This window comes from Dendropsophus ebraccatus, chromosome 11 (assembly GCF_027789765.1).
Source record: "Dendropsophus ebraccatus isolate aDenEbr1 chromosome 11, aDenEbr1.pat, whole genome shotgun sequence".
NCBI classification, from domain to species: Eukaryota; Metazoa; Chordata; class Amphibia; order Anura; family Hylidae; genus Dendropsophus; species Dendropsophus ebraccatus.
This window is the reverse complement of record NC_091464.1, coordinates 6492527-6516409: the sequence shown is the minus strand read 5'-3', so window position 1 is coordinate 6516409 and position 23883 is coordinate 6492527. Positions and strand designations below refer to the sequence as shown.

Sequence of the window (23883 nt, the reverse complement as noted above, 5' to 3'; positions counted from 1 at the left end):
CCCATTTAGCTACGAAGGGTGGACGGAAATCTTCAGGAGGCGAGACAAGAATAGAGTAGAATACGGAGAGGGAATGTCGCAATGGGTCAGACCCCATGCAGATCGTTTCAAAAGATGTGAGAGTGCGAGCAAACCCTGACTTGGAAGAGCCCTCAGAAAGTGTGACAATTGTCTTACTCACCAGGCACCAAGACCAACCGATTCCCTCACCTCTAATAGTTCCTGAGCGGTATGCCACCTGTCATTGTGCAGAAAATCCTGCGCTCTATATTTCCCTGCAGTCCACCATGACCTAAATGGTCCCGACAGTTCTGGGTCAAACCTGAGGGTTCCCCAAAACCGGGAAGAGCGGGGAAGGTCTGGGGGAAACATCCGCTCTAGGAAACAATCGTAGACAGGTAGCTAGAGTCGGGCCTATAGAGGGATGGCGAGATAGGTTCCCCAGGTGCGCAAGGTGGATCCAGGGAAGAGACGTGAGAGGCACTGAGGTAAAAGTTTGTTTCAAGCGGACCCATTGTTTAAGATCGGCATGTCTTTGCCAATCCACGACTCTTTGCAACACAGAGGCCTCATAGTAAGCTCTGATATTTGGCAGTCCTATGCCGCCCCTGTGTTTTGGTATGAACAGAAGCGTGCGGGACATTCTGGACGTTTTCCCTGCCCAAATAAACCTGGTCAAGTCCTTGGACATAAGACGAAAAAAGTGGTTAGGAATTTTAATCGGGAGGGTCTGAAGAAGGTAGAGGATTCTGGGCAGTACGTTCATTTTGTAGATAGAACATCTACCAAACCAGGTGTAAAGACCATTAGACCACCTGGTCAAGTCATCGTGGAGTGTCTTATATAAGGATAGAAAATTACGGGCATACAAACCAGACAGATTCCTGGTGATCCCATACTCCCAGATATCTAATAGCGGAGGAAGACCACCGGAAGGAGTCTGTCAGGGATGATTGTAAGGAGGATGGGAGGGAGACATTAAGGGCCTCTGACTTCTGATAGTTAATCTTAAAATTAGCGAGGCTAGAGAAAACCCCAATTCCTCTAGTAGATTGGGGAAAGAGGTCAGGGGGGAGGTTATGAAGAACAGGAGATCATCCGCATACGTGGCTAGTTTCACCGAGTGAGGTCCCATAGAGAGGCCCTTTATGTTTGGATTGGCTCTGATCCTCCTCAGCAATGGTTCCAAGGTAAGGACAAAGATCAATGGGGAGAGAGGTCAGCCTTGGCGCGTACCATAGAAAAAGGTTGCGCGAACACCCCATTGACCTTTGTCACCGCCATGGGAGCAGAGTAGAGGGAGGTGATCCAAGCGGGCATAGAAGGCCCAAGACCTACATGCTTTAAAACCGCAAATAAAAACTGCCAATCGATTCTATCAAAAGCCTTCTCTGCGTCTGTAGAAAGCAGACACAGAGGGACGTTGTTAGATTGCGAGAAGTGAATAGCATTGATGACCTTGGTAGTGTTATCCACGTTCAGTAGAGAGATCGGGCAATAGCTAGAACATATCGCCGCATCCTTCCTGTCCTTATGAATTACCGCTATGTGGGTAAAGGACATGTCCGAAGGCAACGGAGCTCCCGAGGAGACAGAGTTAAGTGCTGACGACAATGGATCAAGGAGAAGGTCAGAGAATTTTTTTATAGTATGAGGCCGGAAACCCATCCGGGCCTGGGGCCTTGGAGAACTGCATCGTTTCTAAGGCCAGAGCTAGTTCCTCTTTACCCTGACGCCCAATGACAGCACCCCTGGAGAGGACCTCCCACCGCAGGACAGGAAACCTGTGAAGATAAAATCTTGACACGCCTCTCCACACCTCAGTTCAGGTTTCCTGTCCTGCGGATGGGAAGCCTGTGATACATGTCCTAATCCGGGATGAAGATCTTCGATACCTCTACCACGCTGGCTGCAGGTCCCCCGGCGGCTGTTGCCTTGTGGGGCTCCCTGGTGGACCAAGTCTGTCTCCGGACAGCATCCAAAGTCTGGTGGGGGTCGGGAATGCTGCTGCTTCTCACCGCCGCTCCCGGCTTGTCGGAGGGCTTGTGCTGGGGGAGGCGTGGAGTGGGTGTGGTGGAGCTAGAGGGACCATGACTCCATCTCTCCGGCAATGCGCTCTGCCCAAGCGGGCGCTTCGCTGTCACTTCCGGGTTTTCGCCCGGCAGTCTCAAAAGGCCGGGGTGAAGCGGCAGACAGCGTCCCACATGCCTTCAGCGTCCGAGGCAACGAGACTCACCACCAGCCAGCCTGTTAGCGATCTTGGATAAAGCTAACACTCCTCTTCCTCTAGCATGTCTGAGAACTCGGAGAGAGAAGACAAAGGATGCCATGAGCACAAGTCCTCCAGATCATCTAGCCCGGGACCTGGGGGACAGGGGTCTGCATCTTGGTGAGACAAACCCTTTTTTTCTTCCTTTATTAATGGGAATGTATATTTACTTTGTAGGGCTCCTGTACAAGCTCTAGATCCGGGGGGAAAGCAGAATCAAAGAAACCTCATAAGGATTGCTCTGAGTGCAAAACTCCCTTAAGAGATGATTATGCCAGATCCATATGTCCTTCATGTGTAAATAATCTGGTAGCACAAGAATCTTCTGCTTTGGTGGAGAGCATTAAGAAAATAGTAAGAGATGAAGTGCAGTTATCTCTTAAGTCTCTCTCAGCCAGCCCCTGTATCCTTAGCCTCTACTTCAGCTGCCTTAAAAGAGGATACAGTTTGTGACCTCTCTTCCTTTAAAGAACATAATACGGAAGAGGGTGAAATAGAATTAGTGTCCTCTCCAGACAAGGATTCTGACAGTGGCCCTAAAAGTAAAACCCTGTTCCCAATAGAGGACACAGACCAATTAATTAAAGCCATTAGAGTGTCCATAAATATGGAAGAAACCAAACAGCAGAGGACGCGCTTTATGAGGGGTTAGCTCCTAAAAAATCTTGCACCTTTTCCCTACATGGAAGTGTTAAATCAATTATCAAAAAAGAGTGGCAAAATCCAGACCATAAATATTTCGTTCGCAAATACCCCTTTGAGGAAGGGGAATGTAGTACTTGGGACAAACCACCAGCAGTGGGTACTCCTGTGGCTAAAGTGGCAAAAAACAACAGTCTTCCCTTTGAAGACTTGGGGTCTCTACCTGACCCGATGGACAGAAGGCGGGCTTTTATAACAAAAAAACATGGGTAGCAGCTACGGGGGCCTTGAGAACCAGTGTGGCGAGTACATGTGTCGCAAGATCTCTCAGAGTTTGGTTAAATGACCTAAAATCCACTCTGTCTAATGATCCATCCTGTGACAAAATCATAGAAGATTTCCCTATTTCCAAAGCAGTGGATTTTCTTGCAGATGCCTCAGTAGACGCCAACAAGATGTCTGCTAGAGCAGCGTCCCTATCTAACTCTGCTAGACGGGCCCTGTGGATCAAATCATGGAAGGGGGACATTGCCTGTAAAGGGAAGTTATGTTCCATTCCTTGTAATGGGGAATTTCTATTTGGACCTGTATTGGATTAGAGAAGGCATCCGATAGAAAAAAAGGTTTCCCCTATCAGAGATCTCAAGACTCCTCAGGTGGCAAAAAAACAATACAAAAAGTCCTTTCGTCCCCGACAAGATAACAGGAAATTTAAAGTTTCAGGAAAAGGAAAAGGATTCCTGTTTAATAAGTCCAAGGATGACAAACCTAATCCCTCCCAACAATGACTGGGTCCCAGTGGGAGGCCGTCTGACTCTTTGCCCAGGACTGGAGGAACATCTCCTCCAGCCCTTGGGTACTAAGCACAATATCATGGGGGTTACTCTTGGAATTCAGGAGCACCCTGAGAGTCCGATATCTTCCCACCCAGGTCTTGTCAGATCAAACGAAGCAGCAAGCTAAAGAAGCAGAAGTCCACTCTCTGATAGGGAAAAATGTCTTAGTACCAGTTCCTCCAGCAGAAATAGGCCAGGGATTTTATTCTCCTCTATTTCTGGTGAAGAAACCAAATGGAACATACAGGACCATAATAAACTTGAAGGACTTAAACAAACATCTAATGTACAAGAGGTTCCGGATGGAAACTCTAAAGTCAGCAATAAACCTACTCTACCAGGAATGCTTTATGGCGTCCATAGACTTGGAGGACGCATACTACCATGTGCCTATTCACCCGTCCCATCAGAAATTCCTAAGAGTAGCCGTATCCCTGCGGTTCTGTGGGCCCAATTTCACACAAGGACACTTCAAAACGACATACTCCAAAATTGGGATGGGAATCAGAGTTCCCTGAACCATACGTTCAGATTATCGGCAAAGGCCAGACTAAGTCTCCTTTGGTAATTGGAGCCGGCCAATCTCTCCAGGGGGGTCAGGTGGTCTCCAAATCACCAGGTCAGAATTACCACAGATGCCAGCCCATGGGGATGGGGAGCACACGCAGACCAGCATCATCTACTCCAGGGTCCATGGCCTCATGTTGCTCACCAGTCCTCCAACTTCAAAGAATTATATGCAGTACTCCTAGCCCTAAAAGAGCTATCCCCTCAGATATTATCACGGGATGTATTAATTTACTCGGACAATACTACTACAGTGACATATCTCAACAAACAGGGGGGAACCAGATCAGAGACTCTGTTAAACCTTTCTTCACAGATCTTCTCTCTAGCAGAACAGAATCTCTCATCCCTTGTGGCGGTCCATCTCAAAGGCTCCCTCAATCAGACAGCAGATTCTCAGCAGGACTCATCTCCTACAGTCAGAGTGGTCTCTGAACAGCGAAGTCTACGACCTAGTCATAAAAAGGTTTGGTTTAATAGACAATAGATCTGTTTGCAACCAAAACCAACAGAAAGCTACCCAGATTCTGTTCTCTCAACCCTCGGGACCATCCGACAGCAGTCTATGCTTTTTCCCTACACTGGGGTATGGAGAAAGGCTATGCGTTTCCGCCACTCAGACTAATCCCCAGAGTGATAAAGAAAGTGATGGGGGACAAAGCAACAATAATTCTAATCGCCCCCTTCTGTCCGAGGAGGCCATGGTTCTCAGACAGCTCTCCCAAACTACACCGTGGGTACTGCCAGACAGAGTGGATCTCCTCTTCCAGGGACCAGTCAAGCATCCGGGGGCGCCCCACTTACACTTGACAGCCTGGATGCTGAAAGGGTGATTCTAAGAGGTAGGGGGTCTCTCAGAGGATGTTATTAATACCCTATTGGCTAGTAGGAAAGATGTAACCTCCTCCATTTATTTAAGTCTGGAAAGCCTTCCTGAGATTTGCAGATGGTAGACAGGATCCCTTAGGCAAGCCCTACATACCCCTAATTTTAAGTTTTCTTCAAGCAGGGCTGGATAAGAACCTAAGACCCAGTACTTGTTAATTTGTTAATCAAATTGTTAATCAAAAGATTCATCACAGCGGCAATCAGATTAAATCCCCCTAAAAGAGCGACAGTGCCCCCTTAGGATCTAAATCTAATTCTAGATTCTCTCACAAGTCCGCCATTTGAGCCACTAGATGATCTTTCCTTAAAAATATTGTCTATTAAGCTGGCCTTTTTATTAGCCATCACTACTGCCCGTAGAGTAGGAAAACTGCAGGCCCTCTCAGCATATCCACCCTACACTCAAATACTAGACGATAGTCATCATGAAAACCCTGCCTTCATTTTTGCCCAGGGTAGTTTCTGAATTCCATAAGAATCAACAAATAGTTTTGCTCTCATCTTGTGACAATGCTACAAACAGTGGGGAACTAATCATTCGCTTGATGTAAGAAGATGCTTCCTTAAGTATCTGGAGGTTACCCAAAGTTTCCGTTGCTGCGAAAACTTATTACTCCAATTCTGGGGTCCCAACAAGGGCAAAGCTGCCTCTAAACCTACAATTAGTAGATGGATCAGACAAGCCAGTACTATGGCATATACAGCCCAAAATAAGACCCCTCCTGCTTATTTTACGGCCCATTCCACTAGAGCAGTAGCAACTCCCTGGGCAGAATAGGCTGACGCTTCCTTGGACCTAATATGTAGGGCAGCCACATGGTCTTCGGTCCATACATTCTTAAGACACTATAGGTTGCAACTAAACCCTATATCGGATCTGTCCTTCGGCCGAAAGGTTCTTTCGGCTGTGGTCCCTCCCTAGGGGGGATTACTGTTCTAGTCCTCCAGGGGTGCTGTCATTGGGCGTCAGGGTAAAAGCACGATTATTAACCGGTAATCTTGTTTTCATTAGCCCATGACAGCACCCCTCATCTAAAACCCTACCCTATTACAATTGTTTGCCAAATATTATTTATATATTAGTTCTTTTATTTTATTTCCACTCCGCTGGAATACTTGTTTAGAACTGAGGTGTGGAGAGGCGTGTCAAGATTTTATCTTCACAGGTTTCCTGTCCTGCGGTGGGAGGTCCTCTCCAGGGGTGCTGTCATGGGCTAATGAAAACAAGATTACCGGTTAGTAATCGTGCTTTTTGTGATGGGATTATCCAAGGCCTCAATAACCTCTGCTGCCAAACTAGGCAGGCCTGATACAGAGATGTATTGGCGGATCGCCAAGGATAAGTCTGAGGAGGACGTAGGGAGATTGTAAAGTTTTTGGTAGAAAGCTGCGAATTCCGCAGCTATTCCATTGGGGTCAGTGACCTTACAGCCATTACCCTTGGCTATGACCGGGACAAAGGCTCTCAATCTCTGCTCCCACAGCGATCTCGCCAAGCACCTATTGCTTTTGTTGCCAAATTTGTAGAAGTGGCGTCTTCCTCTAACAAGAAGAAATTTAGTTTTAAAGTTTAATCTGTCTCTAAGTTTCCTCCTGGCCGCGATTAGGTCCACCAGCACCTCGGGGTTATGGGACCTTTTATGTGCCCTCTCCACCATTTTTATGAGTTTGGCAAACTCCATGGCCCTTTCTTTTTTAAGTCTGGCCCCGTGTTTGATAAACGAGCCTCTGATAACACACTTATGAGCTGCCCATACCGAAAGTGAGGTGTCTGTGGGACGGTTTTCTCTAAAGTAATTGATAAGGTCGGATTTGATCGCCTCGCTTACTATTGGGTCGCTTAGGAGTGACTTTTTTAACCTCCAGTTCCATTGTCGGGAGAGAGACAAGGGGGACACCATCTCCATACGGACCATGACATTGGGTCGATCACCACCGTGCGCATCTATGGAAGATCTGCATGTTTTATAAAAAAAAAAATAATCAAGGCGGGAATATATGTCGTCGACTACTGAGAAAAAGGAAAAATCTTTCCCATTAAGATGTGCCGCTCTCCAGATGTCCATCAACTGATGGCAATGGAGAAGGCGGAGGAACTTCCTAAGGTATGCTCTAGGTACACTGGATATTCCCCTGGAGTAATCAAGTCTCGGATCGATGGCTAGGTTAAAATCCCCTCCCAGTATTACCGTGCCCTCAGCAAACTCTTCAAGTTTTGTCAAGATAGGTTCTAAGGTCTGAACTTGGTGGGTGTTGGGTAGATATATATTAGCGAGGGTGTGAAGCCTACCTGCCAACTTCCCCTGAACAAAAAGAAATCTGCCCGAGTCATCTTTCAGCAACTTGACAAATTCCCACGGGACTGCTCTAGATATAAAGATACTGACTCCCCTGGATTTAGAGCCTATGTAACCGCTATGATAAGTGTCTGGGTATCTTGGAGATCTGAAGGAAGGGACGGCATCAAAGAGTAAAGTCAATAAGAAGAAGAATATCTGTAGGCTACCCATGGTTCTCCCACCCATTGAGCCCCAACTAACAAAGAGAGCAAGAGGGAGAAGCAGAGAAATGTACACATAGACTGAGCCTAAAAGAGAAAGGAAAGGCTGCCATCCCTCAACAGGCAAACAGAGCACCAGCTAACTTGAGATAGAAAACATGAACAAAGTTCACAGAGCAATTTCAGCCATCTTCCGCACGAGACACTGGGGCTCCACCAGATCAAGCTCCCCCGGCACGTCGGTTCTTCCTCTGAGGCAACGGGCCAGGAACAGACTGTGGCAGTAGAAATCAGGGAGGGAGAGGGACGGAATCTCCAGGAACGCTGCTAAGTCCTCTGCTTGATCCAGGGAGTGCAGTGTAAAAACAGCATTGTCCCGACGTATTATCACATGGAACGGGTGGCCCCAACGGTAAGAGGCTCCCGCCTCCTGTATTTTCAGCAATAGGGGCTTGAGCAGACCTCTCATAGCTAATGTGTGCCTGGAAACATCCGGGAGAAGTTGGATTGAGGAATCTTGGAAGGGAACCGGGCCCTTCTGCCAGGCCTTTTGCAAGATAGCTTCCCGCTCCTTGTAAAAATGAATTCTGCATAGGACATCCCTAGGGTCCAACCGACCTGGGACCCTCGGGCCAGAGATCCTATGTACTCTGTCTTTGTTGATCTCAGTGTCTAGTGGTCTACCCAAGACCATGTTGAATATAATTGTGACTGCAAGCTGTAGGTCCTTTGCCTGGACCGAGTCCGGGACACCCCTCAGTTTAACGTTGTTCCTGCGTCCCCTATTTTCTTGATCATCCACTTGAAGCAGTAAAGTGCGGTTAAGGGATCGTTGCATGGTTAGGGTGTCCTCTATCCTGGTGATGCGCTCGTCAAGGGCACTAGCGCCCGATTCTTGGGAGGACAGACGTTGAGATATGGACCCAATGTCTGCTTTCAGCTCCTTGAGAACCTTCTCATGCCGAGATTCTACTTGTTGGATTAGAGTAGAGAGGTCCTTTTTTGTAGGCAAATCACTTAGAAGAGAATAGAGGTCCCTCAGTTTCATTCTTTTTTTACCAGACGGGCTGTCTGAGTCCCCTGATGGAGAGCAAGCATCACTGGAGGAGTCCCCTTGCATTTGAGTGTGAAATATCGCTGGGGTACTGGAAACGTCCTCTGAATTATCTGGAACCAGGTCAATTGCGGACTCTGCCACAGATGTGTGTGCTTGGCTGTGTAAGTCAGGCAGCAGGGCTGTGTCTCTCCCTGAAGAGAAGCTGGGAGACTGCCCCTGGGAGTGGGACTGTTCATCTTCCATTATGTCTCCCTGGAGCTCCTCGTGTTGGAGGGCTTCCTTATGAATGATTCCTGTGCACTGGGCCCAAGTTCATGCAGTGGGGCTTTATATGCAGTGGGGCTCCCCCCAGCAGCCCCTCCTGGACATGTAGCTGCTGTTCCCTGCTGGGCAGGATTGTGTGAGCTGGGGGTCATCTCTGTGTGAGCCTGGCCTGAGGCAATGTGGGGGCTATGCGGTCCCTTAGGGCTCCCCAAGGTGCTGCCGCCACTGCCCCTGGGTCTGAAGGTGCTGCCAGCCCCTACTGAGGGCGATCGCATGGTAGGGGACTCACCCGACCGCTTATCTGCTGCAGGACGAGCGGGCCCCGCCAAACCTCCCTGTGCCGTCTTCTGAGAAGTGCGCGGCGCCGCCATCTTGGAGGCGCGTGCTGAGGCTGCAGCTTCACCCGCGTCTGTCAGGCACTGGGTAATGGAGGAGCTGGGCGTCACTAAGGGGCGGCCAGATCTCCTCAGCATTGGGTGTGGGGACTCCGGGGCTCTCTGGGAGGTTGTGGGCAGAGGATATCGGTGCCTGGGGTGCTGCAGGTGCCAGAGCTCTTAGGCCGCGCGTCCTCCCTGTTCCATGTCCAGGCCACGCCCCCCACAAATTACTAATATACACTTATACATGAAGTGCTTTTTTCCCTGCACTTACTACTGCATCAAGGCTTCACTTCCTGGATAAAATGGTGATGTCACGACTAGGGATGCACGATGCACCGAAATATCGATACTACTATCGATATTTCGGGCAAAAAAAACGGTTCGATACCAGGATTTCCTGGTATCGAAACTTTAAGTTAAAGGGAACCTGTCACCCCCCGTGCCGGGGTGACAGGCTCCCGACCCCCCGTTAGAGACCCCTATACTTACCTAATCCCGCCGGGTCCCGCTTCTGGATTCGGTCGGGTCCCGGAGATCTCAGCCGCTGCAGCCCGGCGCGCGCACTGAGAGATGAGTCCAACACCCATAGAGAATGACAGGAGAGTCCAGCGCTCCGTCATTCTCTATGAGCGTTGGACTCATCTGTCAGCGCGCGCGCCGGGCTGCAGCGGCTGAGATCTCCGGGACCCGACCGAATCCAGAAGCGGGACCCGGCGGGATGAGGTAAGTATAGGGGTCTCTACCGGGGGTCGGGAGCCTGTCACCCCGGCACGGGGGGTGACAGGTTCCCTTTAAGCTGAGAACACGGTGGGCGGCTAGCTGAGCGCCGGCCGTGTTCTCTATGTGCCTCCCCCTGCCCCCTGCAGTCTCCTCCTCTGCTCTCCCTCCCTCCGCTCCCATTGGCGCCAATTTCAAATAGCCGGCACTTAGCTATTGCTAGTGCCGGCTATTTAAGTATATAGATGCCGCTGTCACACTGACAGCGGCATCTGACCCCTCCTGAGCCCGCTCCATATACAGCGGGGGTCGGCTACTGTGTGTAACAGACCCCCGCTGCTGGTGTCTCTCTGATAACAGAGTCCGGCTCCGCCAGACTCTGTTATCAGAGAGATGATTTATGCAGAGGAGCCGGAGCTGCACGGAGGAGAGCGGCTGTAGAGGGAGAGCGGGAGAGGAGGACGGAGGAGAAGGCTGGAGGGAGAGCGGGAGGTCCGGGAGAGAGGACAGAGGAGAAGGCTGGAGGGAGAGCGGGTGGTCCGGGAGAGAGGACAGAGGAGAAGGCTGGAGGGAGAGCGGGAGGTCCGGGAGAGAGTACTGAGGAGAAGGCTGGAGGGAGAGCGGGAGGTCCGGGAGAGAGGAGTACGGAGAGGGAGAGCGGGATGTCCGGGAGAGGAGCCGGAGCTGCACAGAGGAGAGCGGCTGGAGAGGGAGAGCGGGAGGTCACGGAGAGAGGAGGACTGAGAAGGCTGGAGGTGGGGAGGATGAAGAGGGAGAGCGGGGTTCTGTGAGATCCGGGAGAGGAGGCCGGGGGAAGTGCAGCACATGTGAGGATCCAGCAGGCTGGCAGGTGGGGGAGGTGGCCGGGGCTGAGAGGAGCAGATAAGATCGGCTGTAGTGTGTGGGATCCTGTGTAACCTCCTCTTCTCTTCCTCCGCAATCTTGTTAACTGGTGCAGCAGAGCTGTCTTAGTGATGGGTGGTGCAGCAGAGCTGTCTTAGTGATGGGTGGTGCAGGAGAGCTGTCTTAGTGATAGCTGATGTAGCAGAGCTGTCTTAGTGATGGGTGGTGCAGCAGAGCTGTCTTAGTGGTGGGTGGTGCAGGAGAGCTGTCTTAGTGATAGCTGTCTTAGTGATAGCTGATGTAGCAGAGCTGTCTCAGTGATGGGTGGTGCAGCTGAGCTGTCTTAGTGATGGGTGGTGCAGCTGAGCTGTCTTAGTGATGGGTGGTGCAGCTGAGCTGTCTTAGTGATAGCTGATGTAGCAGAGCTGTCTAGTGATGGGTGGTGCAGCAGAGCTGTCTTAGTGATAGCTGATGTAGCAGAGCTGTCTTAGTGATAGCTGATGTAGCAGAGCTGTCTTAGTGATAGCTGATGTAGCAGAGCTGTCTTAGTGATAGCTGATGCAGCAGAGCTGTCTTAGTGATAGCTGATGCAGCAGAGCTGTCTTAGTGATAGCTGATGCAGCAGAGCTGTCTTAGTGATAGCTGATGCAGCAGAGCTGTCTTAGTGATAGCTGATGCAGCAGAGATGTCTTAGTGATAGCTGATGCAGCAGAGATGTCTTGGTGATAGCTGATGCAGCAGAGATGTCTTAGTGATAGCGGATGCAGCAGAGCTGTCTTAGTGATAGCGGATGCAGCAGAGCTGTCTTAGTGATAGCGGATGCAGCAGAGCTGTCTTAGTGATAGCGGATGCAGCAGAGCTGTCTTAGTGATAGCGGATGCAGCAGAGCTGTCTTAGTGATAGCGGATGCAGCAGAGCTGTCTTAGTGATAGCGGATGCAGCAGAGCTGTCTTAGTGATATCGGATGCAGCAGAGCTGTCTTAGTGATAGCTGATGCAGCAGAGCTGTCTTAGTGATAGCTGATGCAGCAGAGCTGTCTTAGTGATAGCTGATGCAGCAGAGCTGTCTTAGTGATAGCTGATGCAGCAGAGCTGTCTTAGTGATAGCTGATGCAGCAGAGCTGTCTTAGACAGATATCACTAACTTTATTTTTAACACAATAAAATAAAAATAGTCCAAAAATTGGTATCACTGTAATAGTGCAGGGGTATTATATTTCTACCACTGTATTTTTTTTTTTTTTTTTTATACTTCGATATATATGTATCGAACTGGTATTGAGTATCGAAATAAAAAAGTTAGTATCGGTATCGAACTCAAAATTCTGGTATCGTGACATCACTAGTCACGACCCGACTCCCAGAGCCGTGCGGGCTGTGGCTGCTGAAGAGGATGATGGCTGGGGGACACTGAGCATCCCTCTGCCATCATTGTCACCAGCAGCCACAGCCCGCACAGCTCTGGGAGTCAGGTCGTGACATCACCATTTAACATAATACCGCCACACCATGACCACTAGCACTACCGATCCTATAATAGAGTGCAGTTACGTCTAGTGACTCACAGAAGGCGTCTTCTCTGATCAGAGTTGTTAACTTTTTCTTTTTCTCTCCATTCTGCCTGGGCCACTTTGCAGTCCTCTCCCGGCCATGAATCCTCTCTCCAGAATCTGCCAGAGCAACATTTAAAAAAAAAAAAAAATTCCCACAAAAATGAGGCTCTTGGTTACCATTTGCAAACAGTGTAAACCACCCCACCAACGATAAGGTGGCCTCATGCTTGGGGCGGACCCTACACTGTACTGTGGCCTCTCCATGGCATATAATAAGCCAATGCTCTGGGCATGCAAGATCCATCTCATACTGGCAAAAATTATTGCACCACCTGGGTGGGATGAGTGGAGTGCACAACCAACTAGAGGCAGCCACTCCCCCCCCCATCTGGAACACAGAAAAAGAGACAAATTTGGTCATTTCTCCAATAGCTCCATTTACACTAGGCAGGAGCATGTTGCTATGGCTGAAATTGCAAACACACAAAAATGCAACAGCTCACCGCAATGGCAAGATACAGACCCAAATTTGTCTTTTTACCTGTGTTCCAGATGGGGGGAGTGGCTACCTCTACACTCCACCCATCAAACCCAGGTGGTGTGGTTACTTTTGCCGGTATAATAGTGCTTTTACACTGAGAGATTTATCTGACAGATTTTGGAAGCCAAAGCCAGGAATGGATTTGAAAAGAGAAGTGGTGTCAATCTTTCCTTTATAACCTGTTTATAGTCTGTTCTTGGCTTTGGCTTAAAAAAAGTCAGGTTAATCTCTGTGTAAACGCACCATAAGATGGATTTTGCATGTCTAGAGCATAGGCCTATTATATGCCATGGAGAGGCCAGAGTACAGTGTAGGGTCCGCCCCGAGCATGAGGCCACCTTATAGTGGTGGGATGGTTTACACTGTTTGCAAATGGTAATCAAGAGCCTCATTATTTTTGTGGGAATGTTTTTTAGCAGTTGGGCAGCTTTTAACTATTTTCATGTCTGTAGTGGGTCTGTATGTTGCCATTGCGGTGAGCTGTTGCTTTTTTTAAAGAAACATTTTAGGCTACTTGCTCCAGCACATATAATAGTTAGATCCCCTGTGCCCCTACATTGTAGTCTGAACCCTCTTTGAAGCCCTTATTTAGTAGGTGGCCCCCTCTGTGCTGTATGTATATAGTAGGTGCCTCCCCTTCTGTGCCATCCCCTATAGTAATGCCCCCCCGGCCCCTATAGGTAGTGGCCCCCTCTGTGCAGTCCCCTATTGTAATGGCCTCATGTGCTCTCCTTATATTCCCCCCTTGTGCTCCCCTTATAGTAATAACCCCCCCATGTGCTCCCTTTATATTAATGCCCCCCTCCCCATGTGCTCTCCCCATAGTAATCCCCCCCCCGTGCTCTCTCCTTAGTAATCCCCCCTGTGCTGTTTCCATAGTAATGCCCCCTCGCTATGTGCTCTCCTCATAGTTATGCATGCTCACCCATAGTAATCCCCCCCCCCCTGTGCACTGCCCATAATAATTCCTCCTGTGCTCCCCCATAGTAATCCCCCCCGTGCTCCCCCATAGTAATCCCCCTCATAGTACGTGCCGAAGCTGCTGCAGGAGCTTTATATACAGCACTTCAGGGAACTATATCAGCCCAATTGGAATCTAAATTGAATTCCTATTTTGCTTTAAATTCTACTCAGGATGTGTCTGTTACTATTGTGAGGGAGGCACACAAGGTCGTAATGTGGGGGGATTTTATAGTGATAGGGTCTGCACACAAAAAGAAACTAGCTAGCAAGGTTGATGCATTGTATACAGAGATTTTGGACCGACATTCTCAACTAGCCACCTTATTGAATGAGTGGTTCGCCAAGGCTTATTAAGCTCAAACATTACTTACTTACATAGTGATAAAGGCTCCAAGGTGATGTCCACTTTAGTCAAGGATCAGCAGACTAAGTCCTTTATTCATACGATTACATCCCCTTTCGGTCAAGCTCTCTCCTCTACTGAGGAGATAGCTAAAGAATTCAGCTTATTTTATCATAACTAGAGATGAGCGAACCGGGTTCGAGTCGATCCGAACCCGAACGTTCGGCATTTGATTAGCGGTGACTGCTGAACTTGGATAAAGCTCTAAGGTTGTCTGGAAAACATTGATACAGCCAATGACTATATCCACGTTTTCCACATAGCCTTAGGGCTTTATCCAACTTCAGCAGCCACCGCTAATGAAATGCCGAACGTTCGGGTTCTTATCGATTCGAGCATGCTCCAGGTTCGCTCATCTCTAAATCATAGCTTATATAACGTAGGTGCTAACCCTGTCTCTCCAACTCCAGGACTACACACACTTTATCACAAGTGCCAGCAGCCCAGTCCACGGCACATAGGACGGGGCTGCTGGCACTTGTGGTGCGGCAGCCCCCAGTGAACACCCCCACACCCTAAAGACCCCCAAACTACCCCCATTACAAGTAACAGCAGACCCATCTATGGTTATAGACCTCAGACCAGCAAGGGTCTTTGGGGGGTGGGGGTGTTCACTGAGGGCTGCTTACACTTCATATGAATTACACCTGATTCGTGACGTCACATGTTTTTTTAGAGAAATTGAATCCTGCCTGATCAACTAAAATAAGGGAAATAGCACTTTGTGTGCATTGCCCATAATAAAAAATACATTTTGCCCGGAGTTGTCCTTTAATGCTTTTCTTACATATTACATAGACACATGTCCATCAAGTTCAACCAAGGAGGGGATGGATACAGGGAAGAGGGAGGGGTGATAGGTTCTATACATATGCATTTATATTATTTTGCTCTAATAATATAATAATATATATCCTGACCCTTTTCGGCTTTCCTCCCTTACAGAGGAGCAGGGGTAGATTGGGGGAGATTTATGAAAGGGTGTATATATACACCTGGTGTAAACTGCCCACAGGAACCAATCACAGCTCTTCTTTGATAGTGATGATCGAATAGTAAAATGTTCGAGTTGAACCTCGAGCTGTAGTTACTCGAACCCCATTAAAGTAAATGGGAGGTGTTTGGGTTAATTTTGACACCTATATCTAGTGAGAAAAACTGTAATTATCATCCAGAAGAGTAAACTGGAAACATGGAACAATTTATAGCTTGAAAATTAGCTTTAAGAAGAAACAGAAAAAAAAAGGGAGATAAAATACTGCTAGAGATGAGCGAATAGTGAAATATTCGATTATTCGATTCAATTAGCTCCCGATATTTGTATATTCAAACAAATATCGAATGCCATTATAGTCTATGGGAGAAAAATACTTGGGAACTCCTCCATACGAAACATCGGTACATCTAAAAGATGAAGAGATTATTTAAAAAAAAAAATTGTTCTGCAATGCAGACTGTCAAAAATCTCTATGGGCTCTATACCCACTCAGGATGAATTTAACCACCAACTCCTTTGTGCAAAACATCAATACATCTAACAGATTTTTCAAAAAATTTATGTAAACTGACCAAAAAGGGCTTTTTAGCCACAAATTATTTAGCGATTTAGACTGACAAAAATGGGCTTTTTAGTGGAACAGAGCAAGGGTGTTCCCTGGTGGCTCTGCACATGACACTGCACACAGCCAGCAGCCCAGGAGCGAGAGCATCTCCTCCCTCGACCCGACCACCGCATGACAGCCCCTGTCTAAGTCCTGCTCTCTCTCCTTTATCTACTTACAGTTGATCTGGGCAGGGAAGACAGCAGTGTCCGGGTCCCAATGTGAGTGGGGAGTGGGAGGGGGGATGGGAAGCTTCTAGCTCTAGTTTCTAGTTATTATCATTTGTATTTTATTGCTGAAAGTTTAACCCTTACACTGCCTCCCATGGGAGTGTGCATGATGAGAGTGTCGATGATGGGAGTGAGCATTGTGTGCATGATGGGTCCACACAATGCTCACTCCCATCATGCACACTCTCATCATCCACACAGATTTGCATAAGAGCAATTAGGGAATTAATAAAGAATGCGGAAAAGAGGAATGTTAGGGACAGCAATATACTCCTAAGTTACTGGGCAGAACCTGCTGATAGTGCTGCTTTAATGATAATCACACATCTCTTATGGTGCGTTTACACGAAGAGATTTATCTGACAGGTCATAAAGGAAAGACTGAGATTTCTCCTTATTAAAGCCAAAGCCAGGAATGGATTTAATATCTGTCAGATAAATCTCTCTGTGTAAACAGACTATAAGTAAATTCAGCAGGACCTGCGCCTGCTCCTATAGATTTCTGCCATGATTTACACCTGTTTCCAGGTAAAGCATCATAAATCAATGCACACAGGACCCTCCAACTGCAATACCTGCAAACACTACAACTGCCAGCATTTACTGACAGGCCACAGCCCTCAGAATATGCTTGTAGTTGAAGTACAAATGAACAGACACCTCAAGGTGTCCCCTTACAAACTACAACTCCCAGCATACCCTGGGAGCTTCATAAGTGTAGGGCATTCTGAGAGTTGTAGTTGTTATTCACAAGGGAGCTGTGGTCACAGATACAGATCAGTCCAGAATGGGAGCAGGTGACCTGTCTCCTCTCACTGGTTCCTTCTGTATAGGCCCTATTACACCAACAGATTATCTGACAGAAGCCAAAGCCAGGAATGGATTTGAGAAGAGGACAAATCTGTCTTTCCTTTATTGCTTGTTCTCGGTGTATAGCCCATTCCTGGCTTTGGCTCAAAAAAAATGTGTCAGATAATCTGTTTGTGTAATAGGGCCCTAAGTGTCCCCCAGCATCAGCCAGGAGTCCAAGACACATGTTCCTGATAGGTGTGCTTTGCAGTCTTGGTCCCCCACTGGACCTCATACCTTACTCAGCAGTGATTGATATCTTATTGGTAGTGAATCTGAAACATTCGCCCCCCCCGCCCCGCCCTTTTTCAGATTCGCCCTGAAACCAAAATGGCCTAGAAACTGCCCTAGGTTCTATCTCTTTTCTTCTGAGTAAGACGGGAACCTTAACTTGCCCACAGACGTCTGATACTGAGGGAAGGAAGTTCTATGCGAATTAATCTCAAGAAGAAGGTTCCATATGGAGAACATACGCTCTGTGTTCCCCTATCTACTCTGTGTTCTATTATCTGACCATGCTAGATGTGAGAGACACCTACATGTACCTGGCTACAGAAAAGACTGCATATTCTTTCCCATCTTCAGTTTACAGCTCTTCTCACCTCAGCTCTGTTTACAATCACTAAGGTTACATGGCTGTGATAAACATATATCTATCCTAAGATAAGAGAAATACTTAAAGGCCAGATTAGATGGACCAGGTGTCAGGACTGCGCTGCCGCTCCTCGGTTAGGGCTGTGCGGCTGAAAAGGCGCTGAGTTGGTGCAGTTCCAGAACCCTGTCTGAACACAGGTTTATTTTAGGTTTGTTCAGCCTCACCCGTCTTGCTTGTTATGTCTTGGCAGCTTCAGGGTTAAGCTGCTGTGTAGATGAGCTGTGTGGAGGATCAGGGGCTGATTGGACTGCTGGACTGAGTTCCTGATCCTCCATAAATAGTGAGTAAGCCCAGCAGACAGCGCTGGCTGTTAGTGTATACTAGTCACAGCTCCCCTTGTCTCTTTCCCAGCGCTCCCTGCCCTAACCTCCCTTGCTGTTGTTCTGCCTGTTACCTGACCTCCAACTATCTGTTCTCTTTCTGATTTTGTACCTCGCTGCCTGTTATTGCTGACTTGGCTTGTTTACTATGCTTTATTGAGTTTGTCTGTCTGTGTTCCACTTACACCAGTGCAGGGACCACCTTCGTGGTTGTCCGCAGCAGCCTAGGGCTGACTGAGAAAAGTAGGCAGGGACAGAGGGTGGGAACAGCCAGGGCTCACTGTCTGTCTATATCTGTCTAACTGCCCTTACCATACCTGGTGCTAACAGCCAGCCTTAAAGTGACACTGTCAACGTATTTTATATCACACCTCATGGTGCTTGTTCTGGTAAAAAGATGTTTTTATCACCTGTGGATTGGTATATGGGGTGGGGCCTCGTGGCCTATGTGCCACATCGCTCCGCCCCTAGCACCACTTAGCCCCCCCCCCCAGCAGTCAAAATGCAAAAAGGGGGTGACAGTGTCACTTTCATTTTTTGCCCGACCATGAAGCCTATGAAGGCTCTGGTGGAACAAATGCAAGGCTTGAACAGGTTAGTTCTGGACCTTGCTCAGCGGGTACAGGAGCAGGAGCCCCGCAACAGATGACTTTGACTGCAGCTACACCCAGGGGCTTAGCTAAAGGCTGATGGGCCTTGTTGCTAAATTTTAGCTTGGGGCCCCCCCATCTCACCCGATCAGGCAAAGTCATATCTAACGTTATATCCAATTACTCTAATGTGCCACCATGTTCTAATGCACTGCCACTGCCTCCACCTCACGTACTGCACTACTGCCCCCTATAATTAATGGACTGTACTGTGTCATTGTCTAATCATTGTTTTCCAATCTTTGACTCTTCAGCTGAAAAATTGGAAACGATGGGGGTTGTAGTGCTGCAACCTGAAGAGCCACATGCTGAAAAAATACAACTCCCATAATAAATTGTCAGCAGGGCACGATGAAGTTTGAACTTCTGCAACCTGGAGAAGTCACCTGATGTCACCTGCAGTCCTATGTAACACCACAGATAACACAGTGGTATCCCTCTGAGTACAGATAATGTAGTAGTCACCTGCAGTTCTATGTAACAGCACAGATAACACCGTGATATCTCTGAGTACAGATAATGTAGATGTCACCTGCAGTCCTATGTAACACCACAGATAACACAGTGATATTTCTCTGAGTAGAGATAATGTAGTAAATGTCACCTGCAGTCCTATGTAACACCACAGATAACACAGTGATATTCCTCTGAGTAGAGATAATGTAGTAGTCACCTGCAGTCCTATGCAACACCACAGATAACACAGTGGTATCTCTGAGTACAGATAATGTAGATGTCACCTGCGGTCCTATGTAACACCACAGATAACACAGTGATATCTCTGAGTACAGATAATGTAGATGTCACCTGCAGTCCTATGTAACAGCACAGATAACACAGTGATATCTCTGAGTACAGATAATGTAGTAGTCACCTGCAGTCCACTTCTCCTCTCCTCAGTGGTGCAAGCGGCTCCCGCAGGGTTGAGGCTCCTCCCCCACCGGATCACAACATTGCTGTACTCTCTGATGTTACTTGCCGGCTGTACAGTGATGTCATCTGACCTGGGGGAGGGGCCTTAACGCTGAGGAGAGGTGGATTGCAGCACAAGCTGAAGCTCAACGCCGTAAAGGTACGGCCATAGGACACAGTGTGGGCCGCCAACGCAGATGTCTGGAGGAGGGGGCGCTGGTACTTGCTTTCATCTGATTAGGTAAGAGGCCCAATCAGATGACAGCATGTGCCAGCGGGCGCAGCGGGACAGATTAGTGCAGTGCTTCCCAACCTTTTCCACCTCGGGGCACCCCTTGGAAAAAAAATTACCTCGGGGCACCCCTTGGGAAAAAAAAATTACCTCGGGGCACCCCTACTAAATAATGTTCTACAAAATAAGAAAACATACAGTCACTCACAGGTGACGTCTTCTTTGATCTGAGGCGTCACTTTCCCTTTTCCTCTCCATCCAGTCCAGTCCTCTATGATGATTCCTTCCAGATACGTTTCATCTTTTCAGAACCTGCCAGACAAACAATTTAGGCTCCGCCCATTTCTAGCAACTTCCTTTCCTTTCTCCCTCCTGTAGGCTCCCATAGTAACTGCGCTGTTTGTTGTTATGTGCAGTAAAGCAACTAGGAATGTGGGATGCCCCCTGTATGTAGGATCCCCTGCTGAGAGAAAACACCACACTGAGGACAGAGGTTACTGCTACACTACTTATGTCTTCTCCTCCTCCTCTATATTACACAGGATATCTCCATATTACACTGCTGCTCATATACAGTCATCCAGGAAGAGAACAGCACAGATCTCCCCCCCCACACAATGGACTCTTCCAGCTCAGAAACAATAGCTCAGTGCCCTATAGAATGTTGCTCATAAAATATATTGAACTAATAATAAAATAATGAACTAATAATGCCCCCAGAGGTGCCCCTAAAAAAACAAACATCCTACTCACCTAATCCACGCTGTATGGCTGCAGGCAGCAGCTCTCCTCCTCTTCTGGCTCCATCTTGCGAGTCACAGGGGCGGGAACTCCGGCAGGAGTGATGACGTCACATCATCACGCCTGCTGGAGAGGTCACGTCCCGGCGTCCCATAGGCTGCTGGTATGAAGTGCCGGCAGCCTATGGAAGTGAATGCAGGAGCAGGACGCCGACAGATCCTGCTCCTGCATTTTGCTCGCTTTAATGTTCAGCCCGCTCACTGTGCGGGCGGAACATCAAAGCGATCTGTGCATCCCGAGAAGCTGCGCAGCCACAGCTTCTCGGGATGCTTAAAGAGACAGTGTCACAAGTGGCGTAGGGGCCTGGTCGCCATGGCGACTGCTGCGACCCCTATAGCTACGCCACTGGCTACACCTTAGGTTCAGCCCCCTGACAAATTTAAGGGGGACAGGAAAGCCTTCCGGGCATTTAAGGAAAGCTGTACATTATTTTTTCGCTTGTATCCCCGCTCCTCAGGGGATGAGAGCCAAAGAGTTTGCATAATTATGTCACTCTTACAAGGCCCTCCACAAGAATGGGCCTTTTCTTTGCCCCCGGATCCACTGAATTAACATCAGTGGACCAGTTTTTTGAGGCCTTGGGACTATTGTTTGACAACCCTGACTGGACAGCTGTGGCAGAGCATCAGTTGACATTCCTGAGGCAGGGTAAGAGACCAGCTGAGGAGTATTGTGCAGAATTTCGTCATTGGTGCGTTCCATCAGGGTGGAACAACCCAGCTTTGCGGTGTCAATTTAGAATGGGATTGTCTGACCAGCTAAAAGACATATTCGTGGTATATCCTAGCCCTGACACCTTAGAAGAGACCATGAATGGGGGGGGGGGGGGGGCTACAGGGAGGGAAGGGTAAGGGCCTGAGAGGGAAAATATTAGAAATATTTGTTTAAAGTTAAAAAATATCTGGGTAGCTTTTTTATGTGTATGCATATGACGTTTTATGTGTTATGTACATAATGTTTTTGTTATTGGAAGAATAAAATTCTAAAAACAAAAAATAAAGAGACAGACATCGGGAGAAAAGTGCCTCTGACTCTTCTAAATCTCTCCCTGTTATTAATTCTGCTTCTAAGTCTATTCCTTCAGTTCCTTTGTCACAAAATGAGCCAATGCAACTCGGTTGTCATGACGGGATATGAGACAAGACTAGACAGTGGGCCCTGAAGTTGAACCCACCCACTGTCCCTACCCACTTGCCTCAGTCGGCCCTAGGCGGCCGCGGACAACCACAAAGACATGCCCTACACTAAATAAGTGTAACACTGAACAAGACACACAGACAAACACAATATGGAAGTGTCAACAAGCCAAGGCAGAACCAAACGGACAACGCAGTACAAAATCAGGAAGCAAATGGATAGTCAGAAGGTCGAGCGGGAGGCCAGGTAACGAGTAGCAAACACGGGTTAGGAACGGGGATTGCAGGAATAGACAGTGGGAGCTAGGATCAGGGTATAAAACCTAATTGCCAGCAGGGAATCACTGGCTCTGCTTTCATTTATGATGAGCAAGAGCCCGGTCCGGATCTCCATTGGACCGGCGCTCTGATCTTTAAGGTTCCGGACAGGCAGAGGCATCTGTCAATCAAAAAAACACTGCTCAGCTGCAGCGATCGAGGCAAGTAGTGAGCAGTTTAACTCCTGCATTGCCAGGAGGCTGAAAGGAAAAGCAAGTGTGTCAGACAGAAGGTAAAAACAGGTCCAGTTCACACCAGGCTCACTGCACATTCCTGACATTGGGGCTGCTGATGTCAAGACCATACGAGCTCATCGGCTACAGCCTAATCTCTGCTTGAACTGTGGCAAGGCCGGACATCGAGTGAGAGAGTGTCCCTACAGACCTGATCAACCTACGAAAAACTCCAGCGCCTGAGTGACTATCGAGGGAGTCATTCAGGCGCACAGGTATCTCTGGAAAACAAGAACAAATTGATGTTGATGTCATTGTTTCTTGGTAATAAGAGTGTTTCTGGGTAAGCTCATGTGGACTCTGGAGCTGCAAATTTTATTAGCTCTGCTTTTTTGTCATGCTTAGGAATATGCCCTCTTTTGCTTAACCCTTAGAGGACCGGGCCAATTTCAATTTTTGCGTTTTTATTTTTTACCTCCTTGTGCTTAAAAGGCCAAAGCAATTGCTTTTTTCACCTAGAAACCCACATGAGCCCTTATTTTTTGCGCCACTAATTGTACCTTGCAATGATGGACTGAATTTCTTCATAAAGTACACTGCAAAAGCAGGGAAAAATTAAATGTGTGGTGAAATTGAAAAAAAAACAAAACACTTTTTTTTTATTTGGAGGGTTTTTGTTTCTACGCCGTTCACCCTGGGGTAAAACTGACTTGTTAACGATATGTAACATGTATAACTTTTATTTTATTTGATGGCTTCAAATTCAAACCATTGTTAACAAATATACAGTCATGGCCAAAAGTTTTGAGAATGACACAAATCTTCTATTTTCAGATGATCTGCTGCCCTCTGGTTTTTAAGTGTGTTTGTCAGTAAAAAGGAAAAACTTGAATTTTTCCAATAAAATGTTTGTTTAGTTTGATATTTCGCAATTTCACAAGGAACAGGAGAGAAAAGGCACCCCAAAATCTGTAACGCAGGTTCTGCCGAGTAGAAAGGTACCCCATATGTGGGCATAAACCACTGCATGGGCACACAGCAGGGCTCAGAAGGAAGGGAGCGCCAATTAGCATTTTCAGTGCAGATTTTGCTGTAGAAGTTTCTGAGCGCCAGGTGCGTTTGCAGAGCCCCTGTAGTGTCTGCAGAGGGAACCGCCCCCCCCCCCATAAGTCACCCCATTTTGGAAAGTGCACCCTTCAAAGAATACATCTTGGTGTGCAGTGAGCATTTTGACCCCACAGGTATTAGAGGAAAGTATTCAAAAGTAGACAGTAAAAATGAAAAACTAGAATTTTTCCAATAATATGTTTGTTTAGTTTGAACTTTCTCAACTTCACAAGGAAAGGGAGAGAAAGCGCACCCCAAAATCTGTAACTCAGGTTCTCCTGAGTACAACAGTACCCCATAGGTGGGCATAAACCACTGTATGGGCACACAGCCGGGCTCAGAAGGGAAGGAGCACCAATTAGCATTTTCAGTGCAGATTTTTCTGAAGAAGTTTCCAAGACCAGGTACGTTTGCAGAGCCCCTGTAGTGTCCGCAGAAGAGAAACCCCCAAAAAGTCACCCCATTTTGGAAAGTGTA

At 47.8% G+C, this 23883-nt stretch overlaps 1 protein-coding gene across 7 annotated transcripts in view; it reads left to right on the top strand.

Annotated features, from left to right (window-relative positions):
* The window catches only part of LOC138768002 (periphilin-1-like), a 94025-nt gene extending 72539 nt beyond the window's left edge, over positions 1-21486 (top strand). For all 7 annotated transcript variants that reach the window (XM_069945970.1, XM_069945975.1, XM_069945973.1 and 4 more), the window contains one exon: positions 18982-21486. In XM_069945970.1, coding sequence (XP_069802071.1) covers positions 18982-19058 — 77 coding nt within the window. In that variant the 3' untranslated portion in view covers positions 19059-21486. The remainder of the gene's footprint in view (positions 1-18981) is intronic.
* Positions 21487-23883: the final 2397 nt, after the last annotated feature.